This window comes from Anneissia japonica, unplaced genomic scaffold (genome assembly GCF_011630105.1).
Source record: "Anneissia japonica isolate Jap-2015-1 unplaced genomic scaffold, ASM1163010v1 scaffold287819_len434453_cov191, whole genome shotgun sequence".
NCBI classification, from domain to species: Eukaryota; Metazoa; Echinodermata; class Crinoidea; order Comatulida; family Comatulidae; genus Anneissia; species Anneissia japonica.
The window spans coordinates 135,052-150,585 of record NW_022713610.1 but is presented as its reverse complement, the minus strand read 5'-3'; the positions used below and the strand labels follow the sequence as shown (position 1 = coordinate 150,585).

General features: G+C 33.7%; 3 protein-coding genes across 3 annotated transcripts in view; 1 reads left to right on the top strand and 2 right to left on the bottom strand.

Moving 5' to 3' along the window:
• Nucleotides 1–719: 719 nt before the first annotated feature.
• Nucleotides 720–5,675, bottom strand: LOC117108510 (40S ribosomal protein S7-like). Its single transcript, XM_033250530.1, has 5 exons — nucleotides 5,655–5,675; nucleotides 3,890–3,969; nucleotides 3,377–3,589; nucleotides 2,017–2,232; nucleotides 720–891 (listed from the first exon to the last, which is right to left on the bottom strand). The coding sequence occupies exons 2-5, from the start codon at nucleotides 3,962–3,964 to the stop codon at nucleotides 814–816; spliced, it is 582 nt and encodes a 193-aa protein (XP_033106421.1). The 5' UTR covers nucleotides 3,965–3,969; nucleotides 5,655–5,675; the 3' UTR covers nucleotides 720–813.
• A 223-nt stretch (nucleotides 5,676–5,898) lies between these two features.
• Nucleotides 5,899–10,644, top strand: LOC117108509 (ribonuclease H1-like). Its single transcript, XM_033250529.1, has 7 exons — nucleotides 5,899–6,141; nucleotides 7,023–7,150; nucleotides 7,275–7,364; nucleotides 7,776–7,927; nucleotides 8,919–9,003; nucleotides 9,636–9,760; nucleotides 10,361–10,644. The coding sequence occupies exons 1-7, from the start codon at nucleotides 6,035–6,037 to the stop codon at nucleotides 10,442–10,444; spliced, it is 771 nt and encodes a 256-aa protein (XP_033106420.1). The 5' UTR covers nucleotides 5,899–6,034; the 3' UTR covers nucleotides 10,445–10,644.
• A 160-nt stretch (nucleotides 10,645–10,804) lies between these two features.
• LOC117108512 (elongin-C) overlaps nucleotides 10,805–15,534 on the bottom strand; it is a 5,212-nt gene continuing 482 nt past the window's right edge. The window contains exons 2-4 of the mRNA XM_033250531.1: nucleotides 14,212–14,432; nucleotides 13,566–13,614; nucleotides 10,805–12,260 (exon numbers count right to left, since the gene is read on the bottom strand). Coding sequence (XP_033106422.1) covers nucleotides 12,119–12,260; nucleotides 13,566–13,614; nucleotides 14,212–14,371 — 351 coding nt within the window. The 5' untranslated portion in view covers nucleotides 14,372–14,432 and the 3' untranslated portion in view covers nucleotides 10,805–12,118. The remainder of the gene's footprint in view (nucleotides 12,261–13,565; nucleotides 13,615–14,211; nucleotides 14,433–15,534) is intronic.

The following is a 15,534-nucleotide window of genomic DNA, read 5'->3' as shown; positions in this document are numbered from 1 at the left end:
AAGAAGAATGTGATTCCTGCAGCTCAAATCATGCCAACAACCAGTCCCAGGATTGATTGGATTATTGGTTGCTAAAAAAAAATCACATGAAATTATTAAGGGGCGCTTATTCAAATTAGAATGGGCGCTTATTCAAACGGAGCGCTTAAGGAAATTTTTCGCGCACCTTTTCAAGAGGGGCGCTTATTCATTTCGATTCCTTTCCTTAGTTGGTTAGCATAGAATCTTTAGTTGGAATTTCTTTTTTTCTTATTTTATTTTAGCGCATTGAGACTTCGGTGTAATGCGCTATAGTCAATCCCACTACATTACATTATTCGCACGAGTACGGTATACAATGTACATGTTAAGCATGGGATTTGCTCCTACAAAATCAAGGTGCAAAACAAAAATTAACACATAATTCTAAATCCTTAAGTGATGCACGATGGGATTTATATTGACTTCTTTTTACCTGTTTATAGGTGAATACAATGTACTGTACTGCAATATCAAGTACTGTATATGTGTTGTGGTATAGCAAGCGGCTAACAAGGGCCACATATGAAAATTAACTTTCACATAGCGACTCTTTAAGCAAATCGATACACAGTAGCTTGTCACTGGCAACTTAAGATATAGGGTGTGGCCAGAGTTTTCCTGGCTAGAGAATTTTAATGCGAATAAACAAAAGCAAAATTGTTCATGTTGGAAAACAAAAAAAAAACATACTCATGTGGTAGGTATTTTACAATTTTTTTATTACGACATTTTCTCATTCATCGACCATTCCATTTGCGACTTGTGTTTTTAACTTTTGTGATCAATTTACGTTTATAGGATGTAGTCAGGAAACTGGAAGTGAACTTCTTTTCCCGTCAGTTTCTTGTAGACGGCTGAGTAGGTGTCAAGCTACAATAAAAAAAAAAATAGCATACCAATTATAAATTTGTATAATTTTTAGATAATATTGTTGTGAAGCAAAAGAATATAAGCTACAGTAATTGGTTTAAAAACCATAATACCTAGTTTACTCAGTAATTAGCAAAGTGCTCATCTACAATCTAAGGCATTTTATGAGGCTTAGATAAATTGTATTTAGAATACTGTAACACATACAACATGCTATCTGATGAAAAAACAAATATGCTGTTTCATCATGCACATACATGTGAGGTCTCACCACAAAATGAGTCTCATGGTTAGGAAATTGAGTTTATAGTTCAATTTGGTCTTTTAAAGGCTTTAACTAGGATAAGTAGATCCAGAGATGTGAGCATTTAAAGTTTAGGTGTATGATAACCACTTTTTGAGAAAATCGGCCTCTAAGGTAAACTAACCTGTACAAATAATAGGATTAGAAATACAGAATATGCATAGAGAACGCTGTTTTAGTAAGTAAATTTACTTGAAAAGTATACAATCATAAAATATAAGTATCAAGTTATTCAAAAACATTAAATTATGTAAAAATTCAGACACTGACCTATTTTGGTGAATATCTCAATATTATTTCACTAATGATGGGTCTCTTTTAATGGTGAGAACTCGCATATACTGTCGAGCAATTCGCAGCACATGGTGCATAAGTCCAAAAATGCACAGTGACATTAGGAAATTAGGATAGTCATTTAAATTCCTATTCTATAGGCCTCAGGCTACTTCTATAGTTAATATGCATTTTAGTTGAAAATTAAAAAGATAACCACAAAGTTAAATATTTATTAAATCCTGGAAAGTAGCTTTTAAAATATGTGCAAAAAAAGAAAACCTGTCGGCTTTAGATTTTCTTAAGATTTTGTGTAGGCCAGGCTTGAGCAAAAGGTATCAAAAAAGTGTCACATAAAGTGTGATGGAATATAAGAGTTGAATTTTTTTGATAGTGTAGACAAAGCTTTATACACAAGAGTCTTATGAATCTGGCCACTGTATAACATATCCTAACAAAATATATTTGTATTTCCCTCAGGTTTTGCTATTCCCAGGAAATGTTTCAACAGCGAATAATAACAATGACAAACAAATCTCAATTCTCACCTTGTGTTCAACAGTTGTCTGCTGGGCTTTATCAAGATGAACTTTGACTATCCTAGAGCCATCCAGCTTTACTCGCATCCTCTTTCCAACAATCTCCGAAGGGAAAACTAAATCTTCCAAGATGTTTTCATGAACAGCTGTTAAAGTTCTGCTTCGTGGACGCTTCTGCTTTCCTTTATTTCTTGACTTTCTTGTCGGTTTTGGTAGAATTCTCCTCTGTAAAATCAAATAGAAATACACAAGGGAAATATTGTTACTCAGAACATTTTTCTTGATTTATAAAACAATTCTATCGCTGTTCATTTGTTATTCATAAATTTTGATAAAAGGCAGAGAAAATGCAGTTCCTATGCAATGTTGGGTACGAATAAAATAAAAAAGAACATGCTATTGTACACAGCACAAGTTCATTAATTTTACCACCAGTACAGTATTTACTTACATCTTGCCAACTAGATAATGTTTGCATAAGCTATAGTGTAATCACTAGTGATAAAGGGCTTCAGTAGGGTTTAGATTGTAGTTGTAGGATAGATGGAGTGCAAGGTAAGATTTGAAATGGGTTGTTCGAGCTGGGATGGGAAGGAAAGAAAAACTTCAAAACAGAAGACAGAAGAAGCAAGAACGGCACTGAGAAAGACTTAAGATTGCAGTGGGTATTCAAGGATTTGGGTGATTTTGAACAGGCTACTGAGAGAGAAGTCACTAAGTGAGTAAGTAAAAGTACCTAGGGGAGGATTTCAGTCAAGTATATTCCAATTCTTTTTGATTCACTTAAATTAATAGAGTTCAAATTTAGTCACAAAACTAGAAACAAAGATGGTTTGTATATTCCCAAAAGGGAATACATCTCAACAAAGCATCTCATACACAGGCTAAAAAATCTGGAAATGAGTTCTCAGAGAGATAAAAGTAAAAATAAATCCATTTTTAACGAAAAAATGTATAAACATTTTATCAAAATCTATAGATTGTAGATAGAGTACATGTTGGCCTATTTATTCTGATAAATGGTATGTGATAACACTTTTGATAAATCATCATTAGAATTGTATTTTTTTTTTACAGCAAAAGTATCCGATAGTAGGTTGGATCTGTTATTTGTAAAGTCGACAAGATATTTAGGGGAGAGTTATTTTTAGCAGTTTTAAGCACCTGTTAGTCTAAAATGAGAATCGGTGTATACCATTTATAGTCATCGGAGATGGTGGTTCCGAGTTATTTAATATGATGTTTGGAGCAGAATGACTCATCTTCTAATTCAACTGTACTGGTTTAATAAGAAATTTACAAGGCAAAAAACACATCATTCTCGAAAACAAAGAAATAAGCCTATATCTACATCTATGCCTGGACTAACCTGAGCAATAAACACTACATGTTTGCCACTAAATTTCTTCTCCAATTCCCGCACAAGCCTAGTTTGAACCTTTTGGAATGCTCGCAGCTGTGGTACTGGAACAAAGATGATGATTGCTTTTCTGTTGCCAACATCAAGCTCCTTTGCTCCCGATATAAACAGCTCCCTCAACTGACTCTTCAGGTCAGAGTTCATTTCAAGCTCAAGAAGAGCCTACAAACAAGAAATAAAACCAAATATTACATATTAATGTTTTCTATTATCCCAAGACTATACACTTGCCTTCAAATTGAAACACTAGGTTAAAGCATTAAAACACTTTAAATACAACAGTTTAAAATATACAAAAGAAACTTCAAAATCAAAATCATAAATTATTACAAATTTACTTGAGCTTGTAAATACTAATAATTCTGTAATTTATAAAGCCAAATGAAAAAAAATATAAATAAGTTACTCATTAAATAATATATTAATAATCACTGATAATTTTTCAGCATATTTTTTACAAACCTGGGAAATGGAAAGTTCAAACTCATCAGCATGCTCGCCTTCCGGCTTCATGATCTTCGCCTTGAACACGGCCATTTTGTCTGCAATACAAAAACAACGGTAATACAGAATAATTATTGATGTAGCAATTCATTCTATTTTGTTGGGACAGAGTACAACAATTTTCTCTATAAAAAATATAACGCTTATAATTACAATTCAGCATATTTGACAATGCCAGTCAATATGAGTGGATGACAAAAATGTAAATAAAAAGTTAAAAAAAATAGAAAACTAATGTATAAAACTTTATAAAAGAAAAGCCTGAGTCACAGGCAATGAACACAACATTTTCAATCAGAATCGTCAGGTCGAAGCCTCAAGAGAAGTACCGCCTTTCAAATGCAGACATTACAAATTCATGACAAACTTTGACCTTGGCTTATATCTTAATATAAAACCAATGCTGTATCATGCAATATTTACATTCTGCACAAATATTTTTTTTTTAATTTTCAAATTCTAGTTATTTTTTGATGTATCCAATGCCTAAATTATATACTTAGAGTATAGATACAGTATATGATATGCCCTATAATACAAGTGCATGTTACAAACGTATTTCATAAAAAGATGCAAGATTTGTTAAACATAGGGGGTACACACAGCAGATCATGGTCTGAGAATGCTAAACATGCAAAAATAACGAACGAAGGTAACTCCATTAATGTCAACAAAAGTGCAGAAACACCATACAGTATTACCATGACTAGAAATAATTTAGCAACACAGCAAACTTATCCTACATTAACATTTTTAGAGCTGCTTTCTTAACATCTGGCCTAGGTTATTTGTGAGTACCTTATGGCAGCAACAAAAATGCACCATGTACAATGTGTAATGTAAAGAAGTAAATATTGCATTTAATATTTGTGTGGGGGACACAGCAAGAACTAGAAGGCGTCTGGCCCCATATTTTAATTGCAAGCTTTAATTGGGGATACAATAAAACTACTACTAAACATAGCTCTGTTTACAGACCTGTCAACCCGTACGCATTTGCTGTAAGTCATGCGCATTCCAATCAAATCTTACGAATACCATTGTATGCAAATACCGGCAAAACTTGCGCTTATCCTAAAAATTTGAGTAAATTTTGTTTCTTTTTCAATTTGTAATGAATTTTCATAAGGGAAGATGCCTTTCATTATCTTGAACTGTCTTTCAATAACTACTGTATCTGAGATCATTATAAACTCACAAATATCGATTAGATATGCCATTTAAGCCAAAGCGTCCAGGGCCCTTCGGCCCCTCGACCCCGACCGGAAGACCTCGGTGGCCCCCTGGCCTTAGGTACCTAGCTAGGAGCTAGGCCTAGGTAGAGGCGAGCTAGGCCTAGGTAGAGGCGGCCTATCATCAATAAATCTGCAGACGTAGACTATTATTAAGAAGAATTTGACACTGCACACACAGTATGAGTAATGCGTGCAAATTAAAGACAGCTAGTATTACACGATGAGGTTTGACAGAGCTGCAAAATAAATGAGGACTAGGCCTATGCTAGGGATAGGCCTAAATAAATGAATAAGAAACCCAGCGTTGTATACTTGTAATTATCTTTAAAATTACACAATTTCGTCAAGCCATCGAGTCTTAAGTCCTACGAAAATAGCAAGAGTGGATACTTTAAAATCGAAAAATTGTTTTATTTTGTATTTTGATGTATAACCTATGTAAATGTAAGTGGAATTTCAGGACTAGAAAAACATCTACTATTCCTTACAATTTGATTAGGCCAAAGAGGCCGACCTCTGACCGCTAGAGAAATCATGGATTTATATGTATTTACTTGTTCTGTTTTATTTGCAGTGTAATTATTTATATCACAAAAATTAAAAACAATAATAACTTCAGATAATAATTTTCTATATAAATACCGATTTTTACTTAAAAACAACAAATATCAAGAAATGTATTAAATTAAAGACAGTGTTGCTTGCTATCGAAGTTGAAAGGTCGATTGATTAAATCGAATCCGGCTGCTATTGTGTATCTCTATGGGATCAATCTCCGAATGAAAAGAATGAGTGCTATTTATGTTAATTAACATCGTAAATTAACAGAAAATAATGGCAATTATTTAACATGCAGATGGTATTTTAAATGTTACTAATCCGAAATTTGCATTTTTTGTTGCAGTACTCATTTAGAAGCAAAGACATGTACTATGCAGTGCGTAAGGGACGGAATGTTGGGATTTTCAAAACATGGTAGGTACAGTAGTCAGTAAAGTACTTATTGTTTACTTGTATTCCAAGAGAGTCTTCTACAGTCTGATCCTCCTGGGTATAGAGGCCAAGTAAAACGATGCTTATAGGCCCCTCGAAAAAAAACCAAAATATTAAAGTAATTTTCCTTGACTGGCTGGAGTGGTGGTGGTACAGTAGTACTTACCAACAACCAACCAACCAACCATAAAAAAAAGGCTAGGCCTAAGCTAGTGCTGTAATAATAGTAGACGGTTAGGACTAGCCTAATAATTATAATAATACAGGCCCATATACTTAGACTAGTTAGGTTGAATCAGTTCCAGTTCTTTCTATTTATTGTACTGTCTGTACAGTGTAGTGAAGTTGAAATAAACAGTACACAAATAGGGCCTACCCCTACCTAGGTAGGCCTTGAAACTTTTCCTACCCCACCCGGTGATTTTGTTTAACCCCCTGAGGTTTTTTATATTCCCTCTCCCCCTCCCCCCCAATTTTTCCTTGGCCTGGGTCATTTCTCTTTCCCCTTTCACCATGGGTCATTCTCCCCAAACTGTATAAAGTAAAAGCCTGCATGGGCAATATTGTCCTCTCAAATATTAGGCCTAGTAGTAGTAATCCATATATAAACAAAATATGCAGTACAGTATTTGCGATTCTGTGCTTGTCTTTTCCTGGCAATTTTCCGCACAAATTTGAGCAGGTATTGTCTGCACAATTAAATAACTTTACAGTATGGGTTCACCCTGGACTGTTCAACGTTAATTATCCTACGGTCGTCTCATCCTATCCTCAATTACTGTATATAATTTTATTGTATTCTGCACTGTTGATTATCAAAATTGTATCAAAATTCATGTGTTTCCGTTGTTTATTTTTATTAGGGATGAATGCAAGGCTCAAGTTCACAGATTCCAAGGAGCTCAATTTAAGAAGTTTTCAACTCAAGAAGATGCTACAAATTTTATAGGGGCTACAGCCAGTAAGAAGCGACCAACATACAGTAACACAGGTGATTATGTTCAATTAAATGCAATGCAATATCATATTTTTTAAACAATGAGATTGTAATTGATTTACACTCAAAAGTATTTGCTTTACTCATTTTTGTTTTGTTGTTTGTTTTTTTTTTATAGAATACGATGCTCCATATAAAAAGATTCGAGTAAAAAATGGTTATGGTGGTAACAGTTATGCCTCAAATTATAACACTTCATCTTATGAAAGTAAGAATGAGATATTTCATTAAAGTTATAATGTAAGGTGATAATTTAATAACAATAAAAAAATAATCATCATGATAATGATGATAAAAATAAACTAAAAAATATAATAAAAATATTAATAATAATAAAAATAAAATATTATTCATAATAATAACTAAAATAATAATTTTAACAAATTTTGTTCATTGAAGGCCTAAATATCATACTATTACTGTACTCAAAAGTTTATAGTAGTTTGCCAACCTGTTATTCCAAGAAGGCAAATTACAGTAGATAAATATATCTATCACTTTGACTATACAGTCCAAGGATACAAATTGCAATTAAGAGTGATTTACAATAGGCTTGTATTTTAGGTAGTACATTAAATATAACATGTTAATAGATTGTTTATTTTTTTGTACTCTGTAGAACCAAGAGTAGTCTACACTGATGGATGCTGCACATCCAATGGAAGAAGTGGCGCACGGGCTGGAATTGGGGTATACTGGGGGCCAGATCATCCCTGGAATGTTAGTGAGAAATTGCATGGGCATCAGACCAATCAGAGAGCAGAATTGAAGTTATGTCAATACATAGATACAGTACATCATTAAAATTTAATTTCCCGAGTATTAAAACAAATAAACCCTGGAAAATCTTAATTGTAAAAACCAAAATATATTTCTTGGATGAAAGCACAAAGGCAGAGTTGGAACTCATGTCAGTGAGCAAAATAACATTCCTAAAATCAGGTGGTGTTTTTTGTAATCTTAACAAATAAAAATAAGTTAGAAGCCATAAGCATAATATTTATTAAATGAAAGTGCAAAAGGGCAAGTGATTGTCTCCCAGTGTATACAGTAGATGTTCTGTCTCTTATACACATCTAGATGTGTATAAGAGACAGGTACTGTAGTAATTTGCCTCGACTGGCTGGAGTGGTGGTGGTACAGTAGTACTTACCAACAACCAACCATAAAAAAGTCATGCCAAGGCTAGGCCTAAGCTAGTGCTGTAATAGTAGACGGTTAGGACTAGCCTAATAATTATAATAATACAGGCCCATATACTTAGACTAGGGTAGGTTGAATCTGTTCCAGTTCCTCCTATTGTACTGTATTAATTACAGTGTAGTGAAGTTAAAATATTTTGTTGTTTGTGATTTTGTTTAACCCCCTGAGGTTTTTTTTTTTTTATATTTCCCCCTCCCCCAATTTTTCCTCGGCCTGGCTGGGTCATTGGAAAATCTTAATTGTAAAAACCAAAATATATTTCTTGGATGAAAGCACAAAGGCAGAGTTGGAACTCCTGTCAGTGAGCAAAATAACATTCCTAAAATCAGGTGGTGTTTTTTGTAATCTTAACAAATAAAAAATAAGTTAGAAGCCATAAGCATAATATTTATTAAATGAAAGTACAAAAGGGCAAGTGATTGTCTCCCAGTGTATAGAGTAGATGTTTTGCCACTGGGCATTGTTGACATGGTGCATCCGTACGCTGTATTCAGTAGATTGGTGTGTCCGCTTTTCTATTTCACATCCAGATAAACAATGGTTCGTTTTTTCTTTACAGGCTGCAGTTCGAGCAATTGAGGTTGCTAAGGAAAATGATTTAAATGATATTGAACTCAAAACTGACAGCATATACACAATCAAATGTAAGACTCACTGTTCTAGAATCTAGAGATGTTATACATAATTTGTTTTAATTTTTATGTGATCGTTTTTTGTTTCTCTTTAAAGGTAGAAATGTAATATGATGTAATGGAATTAGATTTATGTAGCGCTTTATAACGAAATGGTCTCATAGTGCTTAAGGTGTGGGATACAGGTTTTATAGTAACTCGCTAAGGGTCTCTTCACGTCTGAGCTACCCGGTAGACCGGTACCGGCTACTCTTGTCTGTCTACAACAGCATTGGCAAGGAGTAGTAGAGTCCAGGCTAATGCCACAGCCCTTGTGTTCTGTGCAAAGGAGACTAGCCACTTCCTTCTGTAAATGTGAAGCACATTTTGATAATCAGTGCAATATGCACAGGCATGTTATGAATATACAGAAGTTTCTTGGATACAACCCACCTATAACTTGGGCTTATTATACCTGAGAAACAACAGTATATAAATATGGATTTTATATTTTTATTGATATGATATATTTTTATTTTCCATATCATATATTATAACATTACTGTACTTATTATGTTATTGCTAGAATAAGAAAGTAAGTATAATGTAGCATATTTGAATTGTATGTTATTCCTACATTCATCATATATATTTTTTTGAATTAGGTGTTACAGATTGGATAGATAAATGGAAAGAAAATGGATGGAAAACAAGTAAAAATGGCAATGTTGTAAACAGAGATTTAATTGAGGACTTGGATGAAGCAAGGCAGGACATTAATGTTACATGGGTTAGTTATTTTACATTCAATTCAAATAAATTTATTATTTAGTGTAAAATTGAATATTGTTCTTTTCTATGTATATATTATTGACAATATAAACATTAAAAAAAAATCAATTTATAGCTGAGACAAGGTATAAATGTAATTGATATTTAAAATTACTGTATTCGTATTTGAAAGTTTCATCAGATCTTCTGGTAGGTAATTCAAAATTTTTCGACCTTGAAAAGTTATATATCATGGCGACAAACTTCAGTAGTTAAAACATTCATAGACATAATTACTTTTATTTCTGTGTGGCAATTGTGAACTGTCTGAGGCAATAGACAATAGGCATATAAACATGAACACACAAGCTTAAGCCACCGCAGATTTTGTAAAAACCATCATTTCATATTCATTATCCTGCACTCATTTTGCTGTTCATATCTCCAACACAAGTCATCAGCAAAACAAGAAGCTATAGGATAATTTTTTATCATTTTCATTGCCTCCACTATCTTTGTTACTACTACGCTGCATGCACAATCATTATTCATTATGCATGCATAATTCATTATGTATAACTGCTGATATATAATATATCATTTCTAAATCTATTTACAGAGACATGTTCCTGGCCATAAGGGCATTCAAGGAAATGAAGAAGCCGACAGACTTGCAAATTTAGGAGCTGCTTTGCGAAAATGAAAGGAAATTTTTTTTTTCTTTGACCAATGTTTTTTTTTTTTTTAATTTGTTCAAGTAAGGTATACTGTAGAAGATGCAGATACTGTAAATGATCAGATTAACGCCTTTCTTGTATAGGCACCACTGTCCTGACTGTTTATTAGCCTTGTTGGTCTTTTACAATTGTTTATGGTTTGATTAAAATGGAAACTGCATATAAATTAGAGGTACTGTATAGTGTTTATTTGAAGTTTTAAATAATACAAACAGAAATGGAAATTAACTTTCCTAAAGTAGTAAAACCAGATTCAATGCAAGAAATTTTAAAAAGTTTATTCTGAACCTACTTTATGAAGCTAAAAGAAATAAAAGATTGAGATGTTTTTACATTAATTCATCGTTTTTATTTGCAATCTTGGGAACTAACAACTTGCCCACTACTACTTCACTGCTACAATTACAGTACAGACTTGAATTTAATATTACCCTCAAATTCAATTTATATTAAGGGATATCGCATACTACCAAGTAGACTGAAAATTGTACATTAGTTAGATGCTAGAATGTACTGTAATACATACATTCTTTACAAAATGGTAGAACTATATTTGCATTAGTACAATAGTTAAGAACTGCAAAGATGAATAGCATCATTTCTGTCATTAAAGGATAGACAAAAAGGTAGACACACTTTGGAATTTGCATCAAGTGCCAACACTAAGTAATCAAAACTAAATTAAAAATTTATATATTTTGCCCTTTTGAAAAAATAACTTAAACCACATAAATTGTACTAAAGCTATATTTGAAATAATTGAAAACAAGAGTATAAATAATTGTAAATATGGTAACAAAAATATTTCATGGTACAAGTTAATTGAAACACCATGTGTACATGTACAGTGTACCTTAAAACTAGCACATTTGGTACATAATTTGGACTATACTTCTTTAGTTTATGAGGAGGTGGTCATCCCTTAAAAATGATTAAATTGCTGCATTGTAGCGATAACATAAACATGTATATTCCTAGATTACTGTAGCATACATATAAAAGATCACTGAAAATGAATACTGTACAATCTGCAATGAACTTTATACTACAACCTTCTCCAGCATTGCCACTTTTGTAACCAATTTATTGATATTATTAAATATATCTTGAATATTTACATATTTTATGTAGCTGTAGGGTCAGACGATAAAAGCAGACCATATGTACGGTATTCACGATAGCAATATTGACAGAAAAATGTTTTCAGGATCAATTCATTACAGTTACTGTAAAAAAAGTACAGTAAATATACTCCCATGCTTTAAAAAACATTTTAACATTTGAGAAGCATTTCAACTTTTTCTCGAAAAAAGACTGCACTCAGCACAGTCTACATTGAAAATAAGTTGACAATACAGATTGAAATATTTTAGTATTCCCTGCTAAGATGTTCTTTTAAGGAACACCAAAACCAAAGCTACATTAGTTACATAAATTATAACGGCACAATTTAAATTTTAGCCTGCCTACAATACATATAATAATCTCATCTAGACCACCACAGTAAAACACTCGTAGGAATTAAACTTTGATTAGCACTTACACCTCAAAATAACACACCCCCACCCCACATATGACAGTATTGCTAACTTAGAAAAGTTAACATGGAAAAAAGAAAAAAAATAAAGGTTTCTACAAGCTTAGCAATCCAAGAAATTAGCTGCCATCAACAGCTCAAGGGCGATCTCTGGTGCGATTGGGAACTCTGGGATTTCTGTAGAGCTGTTGGTGTATCTCACTTTGTACGTAAAATACATGCAAACTTTACAAAGAACATGCGACCTTGAAAAGAAGAAAACAATACATAAAAATTAGGAGCAAGAAAAACAATACATGTGGCACAGCCAAACCAGTCACTCATCACAAAATCAATTTTTAGTTAATAATACAGGGTTAAACAGTAAAATGAAAGCTATAAAATGGTAAAAGAATCATTTAAATCTGACATTTCGTTATGAAGTTACAGGAGTTTAAACATACTGTATAAGGCTGTTTAAAGAACATTATTTAAAAAATCAGCCTTCAAAGTTTACAATTTCAGGCATTTCTTAGGCAGAAACTATCACCAAACCATTAAAAATGTTTGTTTTAATATGGAAAATGGGGAAATAACAGCATAGCATGTATAAATATAAAGGTTAGTTTAGTGGAATAAAATAGATTTCCAAAATTATCTCCGAAATAGGATTTGCGACGAGTGACTGGTTTGGCTTGTCTTTGCCACATATAAAGTTGACAATCCTAGTGGAAAGTATTCAATGTACTGCCATCCATATACTCAACACATAGCATTATCACTAAAAAATATGACTCCGCATTAAAGCTATGGTTAAGGTAAGAGAATAATCATTGTGCTGAATTGTGTATGGGCGTGGTAAAGAGGTACTTATTTAGTAGCTACATGTTCACATAATAGAACGACCGAATTGCCATTTTAAGTCTTTATCCGAGAAGACTTGGTTCTTCTACTAACCGAACCCTGGGTAAGGAGCAGCTCAAACCAGCGCCGATGTTAAGGCTGTAGTTAGTGCCATCCTTGCCTTACTGCCACTTGCCTTGCCATGAGTTCAAATTTACTTCTATGCAAGGTGCAATCACACAGGTTTGAACACAAATCTTAGTTACATTTTTTCTGTAAATATACTCAATATAGGCAAATTTAGTTGGATGTCTTTAAATCCATTAAAATTCGTAAATTTTATTTTTAAAAAAGCACTATTATGTCTTCTACAGGAAAACACCTTTTTGGGACACACTAATTAAGGGGACACTTCTGGCAGTGAACTAAAAGGAAATACAGCAGATCCTCATTTTTACGTACCTCAGTTATATAAACCCTCAGTTTTATGCACACCAAGTACGGACGATGACGTCATCAAAACCCCCAAAAATACTCAAAACAAATGAACCTTTTCAGTGCCACCAATAATGTAAAAAGAGATATACAGTAGCCTATGTTCTCACACGGCAGCTAACGGTTAGCAGAATCTGGATCCTTCTTCTCACAATTTTTCCTAACCCCTTGGATGAAACTAAGTATAAGAATAGGATTTAAAAGTACACAGAAGCAAGTCAAGCGATACTTACGGAATCTCCCTGAAGTTTACTTCATTGGTTTCATTCTCAGCAAATTGTCCTAAAGTGTTTAAAGAAAAAAAATTGTAATTGTCAACATATTTCCACAGTCTAAAGCCGCATTCACGTTGGATCCCAACCGAAACCAATGCACTGAACGCCAGCGTCCCTATTCTTACACACTGATTCGATTTTCTGATCAGTTCAGTAAGCCATCCGATCCGAAATTTGAATTTGGTTTAAATGCTGCTTGACCTAAGAGGGTTACGGTTAAATAGTGTACTCACACCATAATCGTACTGTTTCCAACTAGTCTTACAATAACTATGCTCAAGATTCAGAATTTATTTGTCCTCACAGTAACTGAATTTAAGATGCTGTTCTCTAAAGTAAATATGTTCTTTTCATTTTTGTCCAGTCCCATGAACTGTGAAGTATACAGTAGTAGTTACTGTAGGTATCACCTGCACTGGCAGACATGTCGATTCCTGTACAGTAGAATTCAAATTTACACAGTAAAGCTGACCACCTAAAAATCGGAAGAACCATTTAACAACCATTACAATTCTTGGCTCTAATCTTAAACAACAAGTAGGCCTACAGCACTGTTTTTTTTTTCACTACCCAAGAAAGCACAGCACAGTATACCAAACCTAACCTGGTCCACTAAGCATAGCCTTGATTGTTCCAGATGTCAGGGCATGATCTCTTTTTACGATGAATTCCTGTCCGTCAGATGAGACGAGTTTCACATACATTGCATCTGGGCCTTCACATCCACCATACTCCTTCTGGTCATCGCCGTCTTTATCCGCCATGGCAAAGAGTTTCTGAGATGCCAACTGGCTTCAATGGAGTACTAGACGGAGAGCTTTAAGCCTACCAAATAAATTCAAGTAATTTCATAAACATTTTTAAAAGTAATAATAAAGTTGTGTACATGTTTGCATTTTTGTTGTTAATAATGCTGGAATAAAAAAAAATGCATTCTTGTTTCCTGATGGCAAAATATGAAGCAGACTTCCTCGTCAGGGAATACAGGGGTCCCAAGCCTCCCACAAGTTAGGATGGTCTCCAGCACTCAAAGTCAAAGTAAATTCATACTTCCAAAAAATGTAAACTATTGCTTGTTTATACTTTAAAAAGAATTAAAATTGTTTAAAATGAATAAAAAGACAGCAAACGATGACAAAAAGTATGGATATCAAAAAACAAAAAAAATATGTTAAAACAGCACATTATCATATAGGCCTAGGCCTATTCTGTAAAAACCATTATGAAAAAAGAGTACAGGGACGTTAAAATACAAGTAAAATTTACTGTAACATTTGATGGATCTGCTGGGCAACCTAGCCCTGGGTCTCTAGCTAGGCTAGGCCTAGCCTAGCGAAGTCAATAGGCCTGCCTAGCCGCTAGCCTAGGCCCTAGCCAGCTGGGCCTGCCGAAGAGCAAGGGCCTACCATGAGATAGGCGGTAGCAGGGGTGGCGCCAGAGGATATCCCCCCGTCGGGGAACCATATCCCCCACCCCCCGTCGGGGAGGACGATAAATTTTGTCGCGGAACAAATTAAAAAAAATATTTACATGTAATATTAGTTTATCCACCATATCGTTTGTGTTAACTTTTCATCACAACAACAACCACAATAATAATAACATAATAATAATAATAATAATAATTCAATGAGAATAATTAAAAATAATTTGCGTTCTGTTATGACAAATGCTCATTTAGATAGCCTCATGATGGTTGGAATACATCGTGATAGGTGAAGCAACCTCGACCTTGACAACGTGGTTGACAGATTTCATGCAAAATTTCCAAAATATGGAATTTCACTTTTAAGAATGAGGATTTGAAAATAAATTAGATGGTTACATTGCATACTCTTTGTTTCTTGCTATATTCAAAATGTTTTGGATTTGGAAGCTGATGTCAACATTAGAAAGCATAGCCTACATGAAGTCATATTATAGTAAC